The following is an 18,111-nucleotide window of genomic DNA, read 5'->3' on the forward strand; positions in this document are numbered from 1 at the left end:
TCTTGCAAATTTCTGGCCAAAGTCCCCCTGTCAAACAATACCAGTCAGAGGAGGGAAGCAACATGCTTCACGGTCAGGAAGCTGCAGCTGGTGAGTGGAAAGAAAAAAACTCTTTCCTGGCAGAATCATGGCACAAACTTTAATTTCTACTAATACTTGGGATTAAGTTTGAGACAAACATTCCTCATTCTGAATTTAAGATGGAAAATATCTCTTTTCTGTCAAAGATATTTTATCGAAAATAAAAAAAGAAGTCAAAGTACAAGTCTTAGGTACGTTTTAAGAAATGTATGTCTCTTTCTGTACATGAACAAACCCATATATCAAAAAAAGGAAAGAAATATTGTTTTGTTAATGTCTTCAGTGTCACATTTCCTTTGAGTTTCTCTAACAAAGAGAGACTGCAGTCTTAAGAAAAAAAATCAATTAGTACAGTAAGAGTAAAGTGGATGTTTATTACACTAAACACCCACCCACTCCCTGAAGAAGAAAAATATCTATTGCTTTTTGTCTCCACCTACTGGAACTGCCTAACACTTCTACCTTCATTTATATGCTAATATAGAAATACAAGCACTACATACAGCTATTTCTGCATTTTCTGAGGTTTATGACACACACAGGCATTGGCCATACCCTCTTACATGATGGGAAAAAATTATTACTAAATGAGCAAATAAACAGCATCTTCAGATTCTTTTGAAAGAAGTGTGAGATGTTCCTGCTGTTCATATAAATTGTTGGAGATATAAATTGCTGGAATTAAAACATTTTCTTCTTTCCTTCTTCATAATATAATCATATTGTGCGTTATTTTATTATTGTTGCTGGAAATTGCAACAAGCGGTAGGAGCAGACTGTATTTATGTACCTTTTTCACTTTGATCACTTAATATAAATGCTTAGATGGTCAGTAACATATTTATTCATTTATTATAAGGGGCTCATTAATCATACACTGAGATTCCTTTAGAATGCTGAAAGTGAAAAAAAAACTATAGAGGAGAAATAAAATAGGATAAAAAAAACTGCAAACCACAAAAAAAGGTTTAAAAACACATTGATTCTATACTTCTACATCACTTTCTTTAATTTCTACTGTGAAATGTTTTAGAATGTAAATAAAATTTAGAAACTGAAAAAGATTGATGAAGTACAAAACCAAATTACAAAAGAAAAAAAAGTGTTTCATTCTGACTTGAAAACCTGAATATGTACCAAATGTATGGAGTTTCATGCAAACTGTTCTGGTACCAACAGCCTTGCCATGCTAAGCGTCAGTCGGTTAATACTGGTGGCATTATTCTTTCTTTCTGTCAGATGCCTTTTTGTCATCTTCCAGCACTCCCTTTGAACTTTAGCACCATAGATGCTATAACCTGGATTAGGTGTGGATGTCTACTGCAGTGAAACTGAATAAAACAGCTTGAATATTGGACACCTGTACACATAAGCTCATGAAATTTTCTATGCAACTATGACATTCCACACAGTCCTTGGTGTTATCAGTGGGATATACTGACAATATATACACAACATTATGCAGCCCGATTTCAAAGCAACCTATATCTCATATATTCTCCCATATTCTTCTGTTTGGTTTGGATTTAAGAAAGTCATTTTAAGCACTTCAACAAGTATCACATTGTAAAGTAATGGGTGATGCAATTCAGAGTGACATTGAAATAATATTCAGCACCAATCTTCTCTCTCTTATGGATCAAGCTCCATTGTCCGAAATTTCTGAGCTAACCCCCATAGAACAGGGTTTATGAGAAACTTCCTCCAGAATTTCAACTGGCAAGGATTAACGGCCCACCTCTTATCCTGTTCCCAGACCTACTGAATATCTGTATGTTTAGGCTGCGTGCCTTATGGACCAGAGTGACCAACGCATGCTTTATTTGACCAAGCTGGTGACCAGCATGATGTACAGATGTCCCACACACCATGGAGGCAGCTCTTTGTTAAAGGTATCGTGGAGGATTTTCTTTTTCCTGGTGGATCTAAATAAGTGGTGCTTCTCATTGTCAATCATTCTGATGATATGTTTACGTAAAGCCATTCTAAGTACATGTCTCCATAGATAGCTTTCAGCCAGTCATTGAAGCTCACCTGTTTCCCCATCGTTCTTTGAAAATTGACGAGGGTCGTAAGAGATAAAGTGTCTACAAAGTGTATGAGAAGAAAATAAAGGTGTCAGAAGAGAGACACAAGACCAGAGTGTTTTTGGGAGATTCTTTCAAGCGATGGCATACACTGAAATCACAGGTCAGGCTTCCCACTGATACCTTGGTTTCAAAGTTTCTACTCGACAGGTAAAGTTTGGCATGCCATTTGGAGAATTCCATTTCACATCACTACTGGTAAATGTTATCTACCTCTATATTGTAACTTTCGAGTGAAGGTAAGATTTATTTTGTAATTTGAACAGGGGGTGAGAGGCAACCACCTCCTGATCAGGAATCATAAGTTTGGGAGAAAATTAATGAGGTTTAAAATTCAGTCGGCTGTCGTAAGGTGTTCATAGACAAATCCTGCTGTCTGCGAGCCAATTTACCAATACATCGAGCACTGCGCATGTGCAAACAAGGGAGTTCTTCTTCTTCCAGATTGACGAATCTGACCAGCGCCATCTCTCGGTGCTCAGTGGTTTTTGGACGTGCAGTGTGAGCATTCAGACGCATCAGAGCGTCGAATCACACAGTGTGAGAACATACATCTTGAGCTGTAAACTTTAAACTCTGCAATTTTGTCGTGCAGTTTGAGCTGTGGCTGCGTGCAACAATTGAAAATATCGCACAGTGTATGCTCGGCTTTAGAAACCAACTTTCATACTTTAAATGGTTCAGTCCAATTTGGTTTTCATGCTATAAAGTCTGAGCAAACTTTAGGGGATCCTTTTATGTTAACTAAAATTAATATGTAAAGAAATGAAAATCTTTCAAACTAGCCTTTCTTCATTATTAGTAGTTGAACCACATATTAAGTAAATATATATGGTTTAACATTCTGCCAAACATTGCCCTTCAGACAGGGCTGGTCCAAACCTATGTTAGGCCTGCAGCAGACTTAGATCCGGGGAAATCTAGGAGAGGGCGCCAAGTTGAATTGGCTAGGCACAAAGTTGTATCACAGGTATCTGGTTATTATTTGCTGAGATCTACAGTTGAAAAAAAACACCACATAGGATTAAACTCATAGCATCAGTGTAGCTATGGCAACACCACAATCTAAATATGATGAATAATCTCAGCACTCTTACGAAGTAAAATGACCTAATGTCCTAGAAATAATAACAAAAGGAAAACTTTGCTGAAACTATCGAATCAAACCTGAAAGTATTCTCAGCAGACACATTTCAGATCTATGATCTGTGTCAAAATGCATGCATTTATATGAAACTCCTGGTGGTTTGGAGGCCCTAAGCAGTAAATTGGTTTGTTTCTACCTTGGATTGCCTATAGTTGCACATGTCCTAAACTTCTTGCTATTTCTAACAACGGCATAGTAATTAAACATGATGCCTTTCCATTGATGTTTTTATCTGTTACAAGAAAATCTAAGTATTTTAAAGCCATTTTGGTGGAATAAAACACCCAAAACAAAGAAAAAACTGTAACTGCACTGTTGTTTGTGAAAATGTGGTACAGCAAAGCACTGAAAATAATCCAAAACAAAGATTTTGAAGCTACAATTATCTGAGCTACACAAGAGAACCACTATAGTGACACAGCAAGTGAAGGACAGTGAGAGGGTTTAGCTTAAATGAATAAGCATCAGTGGAGAGAAACAATACCAGCAACAGCAGGCTGGCAGGCCACACAGCTCCTAATTCATACAGTCCCACTGCTCCTTTCTGAGGAAAGAACAAGCGGCTTTATTGTTGGGGAACAAGCTGTCTTCACAGAAACCCCAGCACAGTGCAAGGTCCAACGCTGCCTGGATTAAACACCAAAAACAGTTTCGTCACCATTGACTGAAAGCTTGGACTAATGACTTAGTTTTATCTTAAAACAAAGATTAACTTCTGTCCTTAAGGATTCATAACATCTGAACATTTTCATGTACCAAGAAATGCAAAGTTTTACCATTTTTATTGATAATGTCATGTGACAGGCCAACGCATAGTAGCTTATACCTGTGAAGGGGGAAATAAAAGTGCTTCATGCTTTTTTAATACTTTTTACAAATGAAAAGTGTTGGATTCACTCGTTATCAGGAGCATATGCTTTGCAGAATCAATCTCTGCTGGGGTTACAGCTGTCTTCTGGAAAAATACCCTAAAAGTTCATTCAGTTTGACTTGTTTGTCAGTTTTTCTTCTAAAAAAATGGTTCAAGATCAGCTAAGTTGGGTGGAGTATGTTAAATAAACAGCTAAATAAATAATGGAACTCCATTGATCTCACATTGGAGAAATTCAAATCTGCATTTAACCCATTCCCTTGGGGAGCAGTGGGCTGCCACTGTGCAGCACCTGGGGAGCAGTGTGGGGTTAAGGGTGTTGCTCAGGGTGCCAGAGCAGAAGTCTGTGGGAGTTGAACTCAGAACCTCCGGGACCCATGCGCAATGCTCTAACCAGTAGGCCGTCACTCCCCCCTTAAGTTATGTTATAGATTCCTAGGTTGATGAAAGGAAAGAAGAGAGTCACCAGGTGTGCAGAGAGATGCAGCATAAAGTAGCTATTGTCAAAGAGAGGACATATAGTGAATTGTATGATAGGTTAGACAGGTAGGAGAAGAGGACTTATACAGACAGAGAGATAGAGATGAGATGGGAATGTGCTGACAGGTGCAACACGTGATAGGGAGATGGAAGGAGTCCTTTGAAAACCAGATGAATGAGGAAAATAAAAAAAAACTGAAGATGTGATCATGGTGCATCAGGAAGTGCAAAAATTAATAAGGAGGAAATAAGAAAGAATTTTGAGGAGGATAAAGATTTAAAAGGTAGTCTGCCCCAATGACAGGATTAGGAGATATGAAACTGTCTAGAAGAGACAGAGAAGAGAGTGGTTAGGGCATAGAGCTTGGAATCCTGAGGTTCTGAGTTCAAACCCCACTCCCACAGACTGCCACTCTGGGTCCCTGAGCAAAAGAAGCAGCACAATGTTAAATGCAGAGAGTATATTTCGTTGCTCTGTACAGTACTTATGACACCGTTTTTTTACACTGAGCTATCGGAGCTCATTAAAGCAGCTCAGGTGTTTGATGAATAGAAAGTAAAACTAACTAAGTTAGTCTGACAATATTTTTTATTCTGAATGTTGCTCCCAATTTATCCAGTTTGAATGTGATTATGAAGGAGTTACTCAGAGGAGCTCCAGTTTTACAAATACAGGTTTATAATAGGATTGTATTTAGTATTTATTTTGATTCCTTACTTACGTCCAGGGAACATATGTTTTTGAGATGGAAAACAAATGGCCTAATAATTAAATATTCAAATGAAAAGATTAAGTAAAATAGTTTCTATTTTAAAATCAGTTATTGTCCATTCTACTATTGGATAATCATCAATATTTTTGACTGAGAGGGGTACTCATGGTAAGGGATACACAAGTCAAAAAAGGTTGAGACACACTGTTTTATATGATCAGCAAGAAGGAAAAAAGGAGCACAGACAGTGGCAGACCAGCAATGTTTTTTGGTTTAGACACAGTGGCACTGAGGAAGAGGCAGGAAACAGAGTTGAAGAAGTAGAGATGAAGATGTTGGGGTTCTCTTTAGGAGTACCAAGAATGGATAGAAACAGGAATGAGTAATATCAGAAGTTTAGTTCATGTGAGATGAGACATACAAAGGATATATAGTGAATACACTGATAGAAGGTTGTTAAGGCTGAACATCCCAATCAGAAGGGCCTAGAGGATGACCAAGGAGAAGATTTATGGATTACAAAAGAGGAAATGAAGATAGTTTGTGTGACAGAAAAATATACACAGAAAATGGGTGTAGATGAAGAACATAACTGCTGTGGGAATCACTAAAAGGGAAAAAGCCATAAGACAAGGAAGAGAAAACATAATTAACTGAATACTTAGATCCGTTGTACAGAGCTTCAGATCTCTATGTAAAACAGCATAAAGTGCTCTTATTTTATTCAATACAACTCAATTATTTATTGATCCAACAGGGCAATTAACTATTGGTGTAACTCGTTTGGCAATAGTGCAAAACAAAGGGGTCGCTATCTGCTATGTGACTTCAGCATTGCTCACACAGGATGGGTCATGGTAATATCATACCAGATGAATCACTTTGTAGTCTCTGACCGGATCTGACTTTATTAGACTGTCACTGATATTATATGAGCTAAAGAGTTACATAATCTGAACAGTGTTCCCATCAAACAGAGAGAAAAATTCAAATCTCCCAGTGCAGTGAAGTATCCCCAGCAGCGTGTTTACACAAGTAGGAGTTCCAAGATAAGACTGAAATTATGTGAGCTCTTCCTGTCTCAGAAGGTCATGCCCAAACAGAGCTGAGATTCTGAACATGGGATGGATTCAGTTTCTTGTTTCCAAGAATTCTAGAGTCTGTAGCTGCAAGTGCATGTTTGCAGCTTTTGGAAAGATCCATCACACAGCCTATATGGACTCAGAATATTGGATTAACTTTTATAACTAAAGCTGGAACACAAACTGCATTGATGGAATATTTCCGCCTGTGCTCCCCAGGATTGCATATGAAGATGGTCTATATTGCAGAGGGGAAAGCTGTCCTCCAGCCATCAAGCCTTGTTAGCAGGTTTGAACTTGCCTATGAAACGCCCCATTCCTGTAAACAGTGCTGTGTTAACAAGCCCTTTAGGTGTACTGGTGTATAAAAATAAAAATCCCAAGCTTTCCCAATCAGACATAAGGAAAACATACAAGGGCCATTCCAATCCATAAAATGATTCACACATCATATAACTCAGAGGAGAGATCACGGGGAATTTATACTGAGAGATTTTGATAAACTATAAGGAAGTGAATAAAGGAGAATCAACTACACAATTCCCGTAAAACAAAAACAAAGCGGATCAGAGCGGCCAGTTCAAATTGTTCCCATTTTTAACCCACCTGCAGCCTTTGCGTGCGAGCTGTCCAGACTATGCTGCTTCCTGCGAATAGCGACTCTGTTGAAGCTCATTTTTCTCTCCTTTATGTCCCGCTCAATCATTCAGACATGGGAAGTCGAAGAAAAAACAAAGTATTTAATTCCCCAGAAAGGCGCTCCCCTCTTAGCAGCAATCCAAACCGTGCGCAACCGGAACCATGTGCGTCTCCGTCTCTGCGGTGCGTCCCGATCCAAGAGCGGTTCCAGGAGCTCAGTAAGTAGTGTTTACAGTCTGAGACGGGTCAGACTGATCCTTGGTCCACCTCCAAAGTCACCTTGATGGGGGTGTCGCTCTGAGCCCCGCCCCTCTGTCTCATCAGCTGGCTGCTGCTGCTCCTGGCGCAACATTATTAGGTTATACTAGGTCCCTTCTTTTAAGGTGAGTACAGGCTTATATATTAAACTGCAAAGAAAAGTTATGCGGCTGTTTGTGATTTTATTAAGATCACAAAGATTATTATGTTTTAAAGGCATTTTATGTTACTTACCAAAGCAAAGTAGTGCGTAAAAGTAGAAAGAGCCGTAATTTCTATTTTAATTTAACAATTCAAAATACCCTTAGCAAAAAGAAGTATAGCCTACTTGAAGTAAATTCTATTAAGAATACTTAAGTTTAGAAAGTATACCGACCATGTACTTTTAGTGTACTTGAAATATTACTAAAATAATAACACTTCGAACTAAATTGGGACATTTTTAAGTTAATAATAAAGTAAACACTATACTATTGTTAAGCATATGAAATATAGTTTAGAATAAGTAAACTCTAAGTGCACTGCCTGATTTTAAGTATGAAATTAGTGCACTTTTAGTATACTTAAATAAGCTACTTTTTGCTAAGGGTATGTTTGACTTTCTTTTGTTTTTAGTTCTTTTTCCTAAATAATGTCCACTGCAATCAACCTTCTGAAATCCCTTATTAAATAGAGGCTAATTGGATAGGTTCCTAAGCAAGGTTATAAAACAATCTTCCAAGCTAATCATTACACAGAGTTTTATTTAAAGTGTCATAAACAGGTGGGCCAGGCAAAATGAGTTGCACTGGACCTCAAGGACCAGAGTTGAGGAACCTTGGGTTAGATCAAATCAAATTCATGTTAAAGGCCTAGTTGAAGGCCAAAGCTGAGTGCTTTCCTCCCTTTTTTTTCCATTTCAGTGTTTTAATTTATTTTGCTTTGGCAAATGGACAAAAGGATTTGTATAAAATGGTGCCGTGTTTGATTACTTTTAATCATTAGCTGTTTTTAAGTGCAAAAAGAAATGCAGAAACAAAGGACAAATCTTTTATTTGCTTGTGTAACCAATTAAACACTGTTTCAAATGGTGGAGAAACTGTAAAACCCACCATATTCCAGCATACTGCAAGCATTCGTGTCAAAACCACAGGTTGGCCTCTTTCTCTCTCCGTCCATAGATGTTGTGCAAACAAACCAGGTAAGGTTAATGAACCAGCATGAATTCAGCTGCTACCTCAGAGCCACAAATGTTCTCATCACTCCATAGTTGCAAAAGTAGCAATCTATAGTATTAAAACAAGTGAGCACACCCACTGAGCAGGACATCCACTCAATGATGTCCTTATAACCACTAATACTGGCTAAGAAGGTTAAGGTTTTAAAACCAGGAGGCAAAACAATCAGTGCAGCCAGGAGATCTTAAACATAAGAGCTAATATGAGGCTGTTGAAAAGATGTTGAAGAATTAGCTACAAACGTTTTTCAGTTTCAATATTTTCTTCCTTTAAAAAAAAAGGACAATATTTTAAATTTTAGCACATAAAATTGTCCCTCTTCCACCTGGAACACTGGCTTTACCCTTTTTGTTTAACCTTTTCAGACAGACACAGTTGTAACTGAATACAAATCTCCCTCAGATCTGTCTGTGGCCAATGCTGCTGTATTGCTCTAATGCATAGTGCAGAATTGTGCTTGTACTGTACTGCATTCTGTTTGGGGAAAGCTAAGGGACACAGCGATACAAGGATCGGCTGGAAAAACAATAAGTAAAGCTGCAATGTTGTTGCTCCCTGTGTCACGATGAAGAAAAGGATTGTTACCGTGGCTGTTTACTACAACAACAAGAAATACTTGGTGAAGACAATACAATGTGTGCATAACAGTGACCTTAGCACAAGATAAGGAGTTTTCTGTACTTTTAGTAGTTTCCCTTCAAACCTTTTCAGGACAGGAAGAAACAGGGGAAAGGCCCCGTATATTTGACTCATTTTCTGAGGGCTGAACAACAAACATCACAAGGATCGGTTGTAAAAAAAAAAAAAACATTGCATAATAAATTAACGGTAAGAGGTATAAAAATCTTTATGTATCTAATAACTAATGCGTTCAAATAATTCAGAAATAAGCATCACAAGAAAAATCTGGGAAAGACAAATAGTTGAAATCAACCCTCAAAAAACACAACCTTTTTCCCTTTCATTAGTTTGCTGGAACTGCCATCTAAGGGCTACTTCATTAAAAAACAGGATTTTTTTTCTGGTTTGATATACTCACAAAAAAAGGCTATACGGTTTTATTAGGTGAGCGTTTTTCTTTTTAAAAAAAGCATATGATCAAATATTTTTGTTTTATTTTTGCTGAAAGAGAGCAGAACTGACTGTGACTGTAAATCTGCTAAAGCTCGTCATTTCTCCACAGCAGGATTAAATTTTTATAAAAAAAATATCAGACAAAAGAAAATTAGAAAACATACAAGCAATAATAAATTCCATAAATAAATAAATAAGAAATAAAGTCAATAAATTATTATTAGTGGGAACTAAAAGAAAGATTCCAGTTCTGTATTACAGGTATTTCAGCCTCTGCCCTGTCCTTGGTTTACTGATTCCTCTGCAGGAAGTCGTTTCCATATGACAGAAGCACGCCTTGCTTCTCTTCTGCGACCCAGGTAGCCAGGGTGTCAGCCAGAACCGGACCATGACACGCATGGGAGATAACAGAGTCCAGTAAGTGTTGGACTGCTGGGCTTAGGGAAGAGAAGACCCCCCTCTCTCATCCAGGGTGTCTCTGCCTCTGCATGGCTCCTTCCAGACCAGGACCAGGGGTCTGGGCAGGGGCAGCGGGGTTAGGAGCCGGGAGGGTGGGGCTGATGGGCCAGGCAGCTACGTGGGTCGCATGGGGAGAGAAGGCTGCGACTGCTGGATAGGACTGCTTGGTATTCCTCGAGGTCTTCCAAAAATTTACGACTGCAAAAGACACAAACATGGTGAACAAAAAGAGTAAGTGGGAACAAGTTTCACTCTGCAGAGGAAGAAAGGAAAATACTGCTGAAGAGAATAAAAAAATGCAACACCTGGCATATTTCAAAAAGAACGAAAAAAAAAGAACGAGGTTACTTAGGAAAAAAGCTTAAACCACTTGGCGGGGGAAAACATTCAGCTTTCCTGTAAAAAGTTATTTTTGTTTGCAAAAAATAAAGTAGTTGACAGCAGCTAGGTTTGTTGAGCACAAAGACGGGAAAAAGTGCAAACTGAAACATTTCAGTGATTAAAATAAACCAAACCTGAAGTGCAGATCCTGATCATAGAAACCTGGAAAATGAAAGAAATCCTGTTCTGTATCAGGTCTTACATTCATAACCTTTGTTAGAGGCTGTAGAGGACCTGAGAGTCAGCTGGAGGTCCACTTTGCAGCAAAACCACCCTAAAGATAAATCACCAATCACCCACAGCTGATGCTACATTAAAAGGTGGTTTTACAAAGCATTAATTTAGGTATATACCTCTCACATCACACTTTTCAGGTTTTTATCACCAAGAGTTAAAAAAAAAAAACTAACATCATTTGTCTTCAATTAAAAATTATTGCACTACTTTGGGCTTTTGCTATTACAAACATTCCCAGTGCCATTAATCAAACCTTTTGGTTGTAATGTGACAACAAGTAGTTTAAGATGTATGAATACTTGTGCAACTCAATGAGGTTTTCCAGGTGTTTCCCTGCAAAAGTTGAATGAAGTCAGTCTGGGCAGCAAGTCATACAGACTGCAGCTAAAAACTTATTAGAGGAAAAAAATTAAAGAAAGGAAAGCCTTGCTAAGTGAGGAGAAGCAGCAAAACATTCTATTTTCCTGAAGTCAAATGTTTTCTTTTAACAAAATAAAAGACATAAAAAGCTGATTCAAACATTGAGACTAAGCATATGGAGATATAAATTATATTTAAAAGCATGGCTCAAAAGAAAGACAAAAACAAAATGGATCAAAGAAAAAAAAAAAGGAAGGCCTGAACTGCCTGCTGTTGCCTTAAACACACATCCAATATCTCTACTTAGATAAGGAGGAAAACCTTCCACATTAGGTTGGATGAAGCATCTTCCACCATCACAAATCAGTAAATATAGTTATTGAACAATTTCAAAATTTGCTTCTATGCCACTGAGACTCAACACTGAAAGTAAACGTGGACTGTTGAGTCAAAGCTGAAGGTCAAATAAATAAGCATCTCAAGAGCACTGCCATGCAAAATTGTACATGCAAAGTGATCACATCCTCAACCTATAATGAAAAATAAGCACTTTAAACGCATTACGATGCTATTTTTTTTATTCATCAAGTACCATGTGAAAAAAAGTGTGAAAATCAAGAACATGCAGGACCAATCATCTAAATGCAGGAGAGATGTGAAAAAGCCAGCAGGTTCTCTAGCTTGTTACCTGCGGGCTAGGGAGGCTCTCCCTCGCCTTAGTTGTGGGGAGAATGTCGGTACTGAGGCAGAAGGCTGCTGACAATCTACAAAAAACTGATAAATTAGACAGATGTACAGTGTGGTGACACTCGAGGTTAGAGAACAGGACAGCAAAAGCAAAACAAGAACATTTCCACATTCAAAGGGATTGAACACACCCATGGTGCTATTAACAGATGCATAGGGCTGATTTCACTCTTTGAACAATTGTTATACTGAAGGTGCATATCAGCTGGATGCCAGAATAAGGTTAAATGAGAAAATAGACACAGATTCTTCTGCTCACAAAGATTGGACTCAGTTTTTCTGGACCACTGGGGTCCAAAAAGAGCCAAAAACACAGTTATATATTATACTTTGTTATACTATGCTGCTTTGAAATAAAACACAGATAAGTCAACACTGCCATCTAATGGTATAAGGTTGGGTCTGGAAGTAATGATTGAATAGCTTTGAGCAGTTTTTCAGGAGTGTAAAACATAAATACATTTCTGCTTCAAAAAAAAAACAGCAGATGAGCTTTGTAATACATGTTGGTTATAATCAACATTGACATTTGATTAGAATAATCTTAGATGTTAGTTCCAGAACCTTCCACAAAGAGGCGCTGCGAGTTATGAAACAAGCTGATTCTGCAGCCATTTTTGTTGTTGTCATTTGAAAACATTCTCACTGGTAGAGCTTAATACAAAACCTCTAATAAAAAAAGCACCTGTGAACTTTTTCATATTGTTGCATTACAACCTTATACCTCAACAAAGCAGCGCTTAATTGAGAAGCAGAAAGAAATGTGTGTTGGTCTTTAGTTTTTTTTTTAAACCATATAATTAAACTATTTATCAGTTCATATTTAGGCCTCATGATGCAATACTTTGCAGAACCACATTAACTCTTAAAGAATGTTACTTTTATGCAACAAAATTTGAAATATTTCCAGGTAATAAATGCTTTTCTCCAAACTGATTTCAGTTAATCTGTTTCTACTGTTTGCAGCATCTGTTGTAACTGATGCTAATGAAGAAAATCCTAGTGAGGCATATTGTAATCAGCTCATGCCTGGCCTGACATTAACATTAGAATCTGTAGGTCTCATAGAGATTATGTACATGACTTACTTTTGGGGGACTGCTTTTTATCTTGGGTACTTTAGCTCCACGGCCACGGTGAATCTGCTCGTGGTCAAATTCCAGGTCCTCCAGCCGCTGCGTCAAGGCCAGTTTCTGCTGGATGGCCATTCGGAGGAGAGAGTTCAACGTTTTCTTCTCGTCCTCTGCTGCAGCTAGCTGCCTCTGCATCTCATCCAACTGGGTGACATATTCATCACATCTGCAGGGACACAAAAGTTTTAGATATTTGTTCCACTTGAGGTCAATTAAAGCAAGTTTTCTCTTAGATCCAGAGGAGTTTCACTTTGACAGAGTCTCTCACCTGGTGGCAAACATGGCCCTGAGAGAGGAGAAGGTGGCAGCATCTTCCTTTAGAGCCTTCAGCTCGTTCCTCAGTTTCATCATGGTCTCTGTCACCATCGCCTTTTCATTCTCATACTTGCTCTTTAAGTTTGCCAGAGCATTTTCTGCTGTCTGCATAAAGCAAAATTTGCCTGGTTTGAAGAATTTTCAGTAGAAAAATTATTCAACACCTTCTCTACCATTAACAAAAAAAGTTTTTCACCTGTTTATTTGCTTTGAGGACCAGTCGCAGTGTGGCTATCTGTTCCCTCTTGGTACTGAGGAGGGACTTGAGCTTCAGGATCTCCTCCATGCAGGACTCCTTGTCCTTGTCGAGCATTGTTGCCAGCTCTCTGGCTGCAGCTCTTTGCCTGGAGAGCTGCAGTGAACGGTCAACGGCCCTCTGGAGATGTTTGATCTGGTCTCGAATGATGGCATTCAGGTTGTAAATATTCATGGGCTCCTTCCGCAGGTCCCCGCCTGTGTCTGAGGGCCCTGGTGACGTGCACCTGGATATGCTGATGGATGGAGAGCCGGTGATATTGTGGATGGGGCTGCTATTACAAGATGAAGAGTCCACTGAGTTGCTCTGGGGGTTACTGTGGTTGGCGTCTTTGGATGGCGAGTCCATTGGACTGCGGAGGGAATCGGATGGGCAGGCTGCAGACACTGCAGCAAGGCGTCGCGCCAGGCGAGGAGAGAGCAAAGCCCTGTGGTCCTCTGAGCCTTTGAGGCTGCCGCTGCGTGTGCTGCGGCTCTGCCGGTAATAGTCCAGCATTACACGGTTTGGTGTCTCGTTGTTGCAGAGGCAGACGTGGTGGTAGAGCTGCGCCAGTTCCTCACTAAAGGTTACGAGCTCATCCTGCGCTGCATTCAGCATGCTCTGGCTCTCTGTTGCAGTGTTTGCTGAGGCCCGAAGTTCTGCCTCTAGGCTTGCAACCCTCTCCCGGCTCTCACGGAAGCTCCGCTCCAAATGTGAAATCTGATTTGAAAAACTCATTTAGATTAGATACAATTCAATAGGTGGTATGTAACAGCAGAATAATAATATTACAGCCTGTTATATACATTATAAAAGTCTTTTATTACAAAGACAGACATTAGTGTTTTTCCTTGGGTTTTGTTCACTTAATTTGTATAATTAAGTGAAAGAGATGGTTTTCAAATAGGATTAAAAAAAATAAGGTATTCACCCCCCTTTTACTCTAATACACATGAATGAAATTTATGTGTATCAGAGTTTGCAGCCTAAGCTGCATATGCAGCCTATTAGAGGTCACTTAATTAACGAACAGCTGTGTTTAATTCAGTTTTAGCATAGAGCATAGATTATAATCCCAGGCTTCAAACAGATTAACACATAATCTAAACATGAAAGAGGATCGACCGATTGCACACAGAACTAGAAAAGGAGGCTAGCAAAGGAGAGCATTTATTGGAGAAGTAGTCAATAGGAGCGAGGTAGGAGGAGCTGCAGAGATCCGCAGCTCAGGTGGGCGAATACATTGTAAAGACAACCATTAGTCATTGATTGAATAGATCCAGGGTCTCATTTAGAAAGCTTGCATATAGAAAAAAAGCAGGGCCTGAAACTTTTGTACGCTGACTGCCAAAGGTTGTGATTTATACAATTAAGCTTGGCTTGAAAGTAAGTGGTACTTCACGCAAACCCATCTGTACAGGTGATAGGGCTGGTCAATAAATTGCATTTGCAATTTGCAATAATCGCAATTTAACAAAACTCAATATTAATCACTCTATATTTAACAAGAGTAAGACTTAAATTTTCTCACTCCAGCCCTTTAGGTGGTGGTAAAACACTTGAAGTGTGTTTTTGCCGCAACACAGAAAGGTAGATAGCTTTGCTGCTAGTATGCAGGTCCATGCACGCAAGTAGAAGTAAGAACTTTTTCACATAAAGACTACAGTAAATTTCTACAATAATGGACCCTGGGCAAGCAAGCTTTCAAAAATCGTAATGCCAGAAAGTAAAAAAAAACTCTACAAGTTTGGGGTTAGGGCAAAGGAAAATCGAAATAAAATTTGCAATTGTAATTTTGGTTAAAAATAATCTCAATTTAGATTTTTGGCAAAATTGTTCAGGCCTAACAGGTACTCATATTTTGTCCGGAGTAGGAAATTAACAACAGAGATGGTTGCTAAGTGGAAACTCACTCACCTAGATTGCATCATAATTACTCTCAGACATTCAATTAAAACTTTGAAGAAAACTAATCATAGATAGACTTCACCAGATCGAAAAACGCAGCAGTAGGATATAAAAGCTGGCACTACTGAACCAATATGCCACACAAACAAAATAAGGTTAATTAGCAACTTAAATTATAAATTAAAGTCTGGACGCTTTCAAATGTTTCCTCTCTATTACCATCACCAGTTGTACTACAGACCAGAATATTCAATGTAATGAGGTGTGAAAAATTCACACGAACTGCTGAAAACATTTAAATACGGCCCAACTATCCATGTGTAATGGAGAATTTTAAATGGGAGAGTCAGGAGTGAATGAGTTTCAGGGATCCACCAGACCAAGGCAATCCCTCTTTATCTGGAGCAGATCAGTTTGGATAACTTAGATTTAGGAAAAAGGGAATGGAGCTTGGTGCACAGTTCTAAAGACGCACAAATAAATATAAATAAACAATCTGTGGTACATATAGAATTTCAAACATATTTATTATTTATAGGTATAAAAATATTAGATGTTTAATATGGGAGGAAATTTGAGGAAGCTTCATGTTGAACCCACTTTATTAAAGATCCAATACAAAAAAAAAAAAAGATTTAGAAACATCTAAATAAAGTGAGCTGATGTAGCCAAAACATTAAAATTTTATCTTATTACATTTATAGACCCTGCTTTTCAGGGTATTTTTTATTTTTATTTTTATTATTTACAGCTGTTAAACAATCAAAAATGTATTGACTATCTGCCTGAAGCCACTTCGAGGAAAAAAATATTTAAGTGCAATAAGCCATAAAAAAATAAATGCATAAATAAAAAAAAAAGACTTTGAATTCAGTAATAAACTCATTGCTGCCTGAATTTCCTTTATTATTATGATAATTTGATTAGACTCTAAAGATGCCATTAATAATACTTCCTTTAATTTACTGTTGCTCCCGAATATATTTATCTGACTAACACCTCTCACTAACACCGTTTTTTTCCCACCTCTCTTGTCAGTGGTTGCCATAGGTAACTATTAAAGAACATTGATCAGCTGGCTCCTATAATTACACAATGACATTCATGCAGCATCTTGCTTTTAGCATATATATGGGGTTATCATGAGGTTAAGCTAAAGTATGAGGTACAGCTGTCATTTATATAAGGAAACTGCTTTTATTTGTGCATGCACATGGTATTATAAATTTTTTTTTTTGGCATACTCCATTTTATTGGCTATTGGCTTACGCACATTTTAATATGGACTCCAAGCAATGTTTTACTAATGAGAACCGTGATCTTTACATGAGAGTGTCAGTGGGAGACCATGAAAGAACGCAATAAGAGGACCTGTTCAAACATTATTGCAGCATCATGCTGTGGGAATCTTTTAACAGAAATAAGATGGAGCTGAATCAGAGGGGACGCCTGTAAGACACTGCAGACCTGAGATTGTGGTGAAGGTTCACCTTCTAGCAGAGCAGAGTTTAAACATTAATAAGGTCTGAGTTTGAATTCCTTTTAAAGAATCAGCTAAGTTTTTAGTCTTTATCATTAAGGTAAGAGAAGATCATCTACAGGATTGACTGAAAAAAAATGCTTGATCCACTAAACAAGTTAAAAATCCAATTATGCAATGCTTTGTGTTTATCACATAAAGCCTCAATGACATAAACAGAAGTTTATGTCATTAAAATTGTTAAAATATTATTTTGTGACACTGTAATCCAGATGAACCAAGAACCTACCTGTTCGGTCAGTGCCTGGACTCTGTCATCATTGTGACAGTCTCCCTGCCCCTCAACAGCCTGGTTGTACTTCTCCTTCAAAGCCTTCAGCTCTGCTTTTAAGTCGATCACCTCCGTCACGGCCACCTTGTATTTACACTCCAGAATCTCAAACCCGTGGATGTCAGGATCATGGTGGCTGTTGGAGGATGGGGACGGGGAGCCTCCATCAGGTTTCTCACTCTCTTGCGGGTCTTCAAGCTCCTTGTCTGCATTCAGATGTTTTAAGGCATTGACGTGCTCAGTGAGGCGATGGACGCGCTCGTTCTGCTCAGTCAGGACACCCTGAGTGTGCTGCAACTGGGTCTGTGACTCCTGCAGGTTCATGAGCAGAGCTGCCTTCTCACGCTCCACCTGCAGGATGGACATAAACAACAAAAGATGTGCTAAAGATGTGTGGAAATGAATCATTACTTGTATCAGTATTCTTCAGTTATTTGTTATAACCTCCCTTACATCCTCCTCACTTTTGTGATGACAAGATAAACATTTCTCCTCTTCTAGACTTGTTTGTCACGGTTACTTTATTTGAACTTCTCAATTGTTGTTCTGACTCCTGATATTTATTTTCTTTTTGAAAGAAGATTTTTTCCTTTAACACATATCAGCCTTTATAGAGCAGAATGCTTTCATTTTTCCCCACAATGAAAAGCACAGAAGAAAAACTGACTTCCAGCTAAGCAGGAAATCAGAGAGTACAGATTAAAGGTTTCTTTAACAACCTCCAATAAGTATAAAACTTAAAAGATTCGATTTCATTCTAATTGTGGTGCAAATGAAAAGATGCTACTGCAGACTTCCAAATTTTCTGAGGGAATTTTTATATATACATGTATTAATAAGAGTCCCTTTTCAGCTTTAAGCACAAAAAACATATAG

The 18,111-nt window shown here is 38.4% G+C and overlaps 2 protein-coding genes across 5 annotated transcripts in view; both read right to left on the reverse strand.

Moving 5' to 3' along the window:
* The window catches only part of fgd4 (FYVE, RhoGEF and PH domain containing 4), a 72,721-nt gene extending 65,403 nt beyond the window's left edge, over positions 1 to 7,318 (reverse strand). The window contains exon 1 of one of the 2 annotated variants that reach the window (XM_015395340.1): positions 7,068 to 7,317. In XM_015395340.1, coding sequence (XP_015250826.1) covers positions 7,068 to 7,167 — 100 coding nt within the window. In that variant the 5' untranslated portion in view covers positions 7,168 to 7,317. Of the gene's footprint in view, positions 1 to 7,067 lie in introns of both variants that reach the window. The other variant, XM_015395341.1, reaches the window with a different exon arrangement.
* A 1,022-nt stretch (positions 7,319 to 8,340) lies between these two features.
* The window catches only part of LOC107097966 (protein bicaudal D homolog 1-like), a 39,365-nt gene continuing 29,594 nt past the window's right edge, over positions 8,341 to 18,111 (reverse strand). Inside the window, exons 5-10 of one of the 3 annotated variants that reach the window (XM_015395358.1) lie at positions 17,194 to 17,586; positions 13,478 to 14,236; positions 13,235 to 13,386; positions 12,922 to 13,132; positions 11,775 to 11,860; positions 8,341 to 10,306 (exon numbers count right to left, since the gene is read on the reverse strand). In XM_015395358.1, coding sequence (XP_015250844.1) covers positions 10,186 to 10,306; positions 11,775 to 11,860; positions 12,922 to 13,132; positions 13,235 to 13,386; positions 13,478 to 14,236; positions 17,194 to 17,586 — 1,722 coding nt within the window. In that variant the 3' untranslated portion in view covers positions 8,341 to 10,185. The remainder of the gene's footprint in view (positions 10,307 to 11,774; positions 11,861 to 12,921; positions 13,133 to 13,234; positions 13,387 to 13,477; positions 14,237 to 17,193; positions 17,587 to 18,111) is intronic. The other 2 variants (XM_015395359.1, XM_015395360.1) reach the window with 2 other exon arrangements.

This window comes from Cyprinodon variegatus, unplaced genomic scaffold (assembly GCF_000732505.1).
Source record: "Cyprinodon variegatus isolate N-32 unplaced genomic scaffold, C_variegatus-1.0 Scaffold737, whole genome shotgun sequence".
Classification (NCBI taxonomy): domain Eukaryota; kingdom Metazoa; phylum Chordata; class Actinopteri; order Cyprinodontiformes; family Cyprinodontidae; genus Cyprinodon; species Cyprinodon variegatus.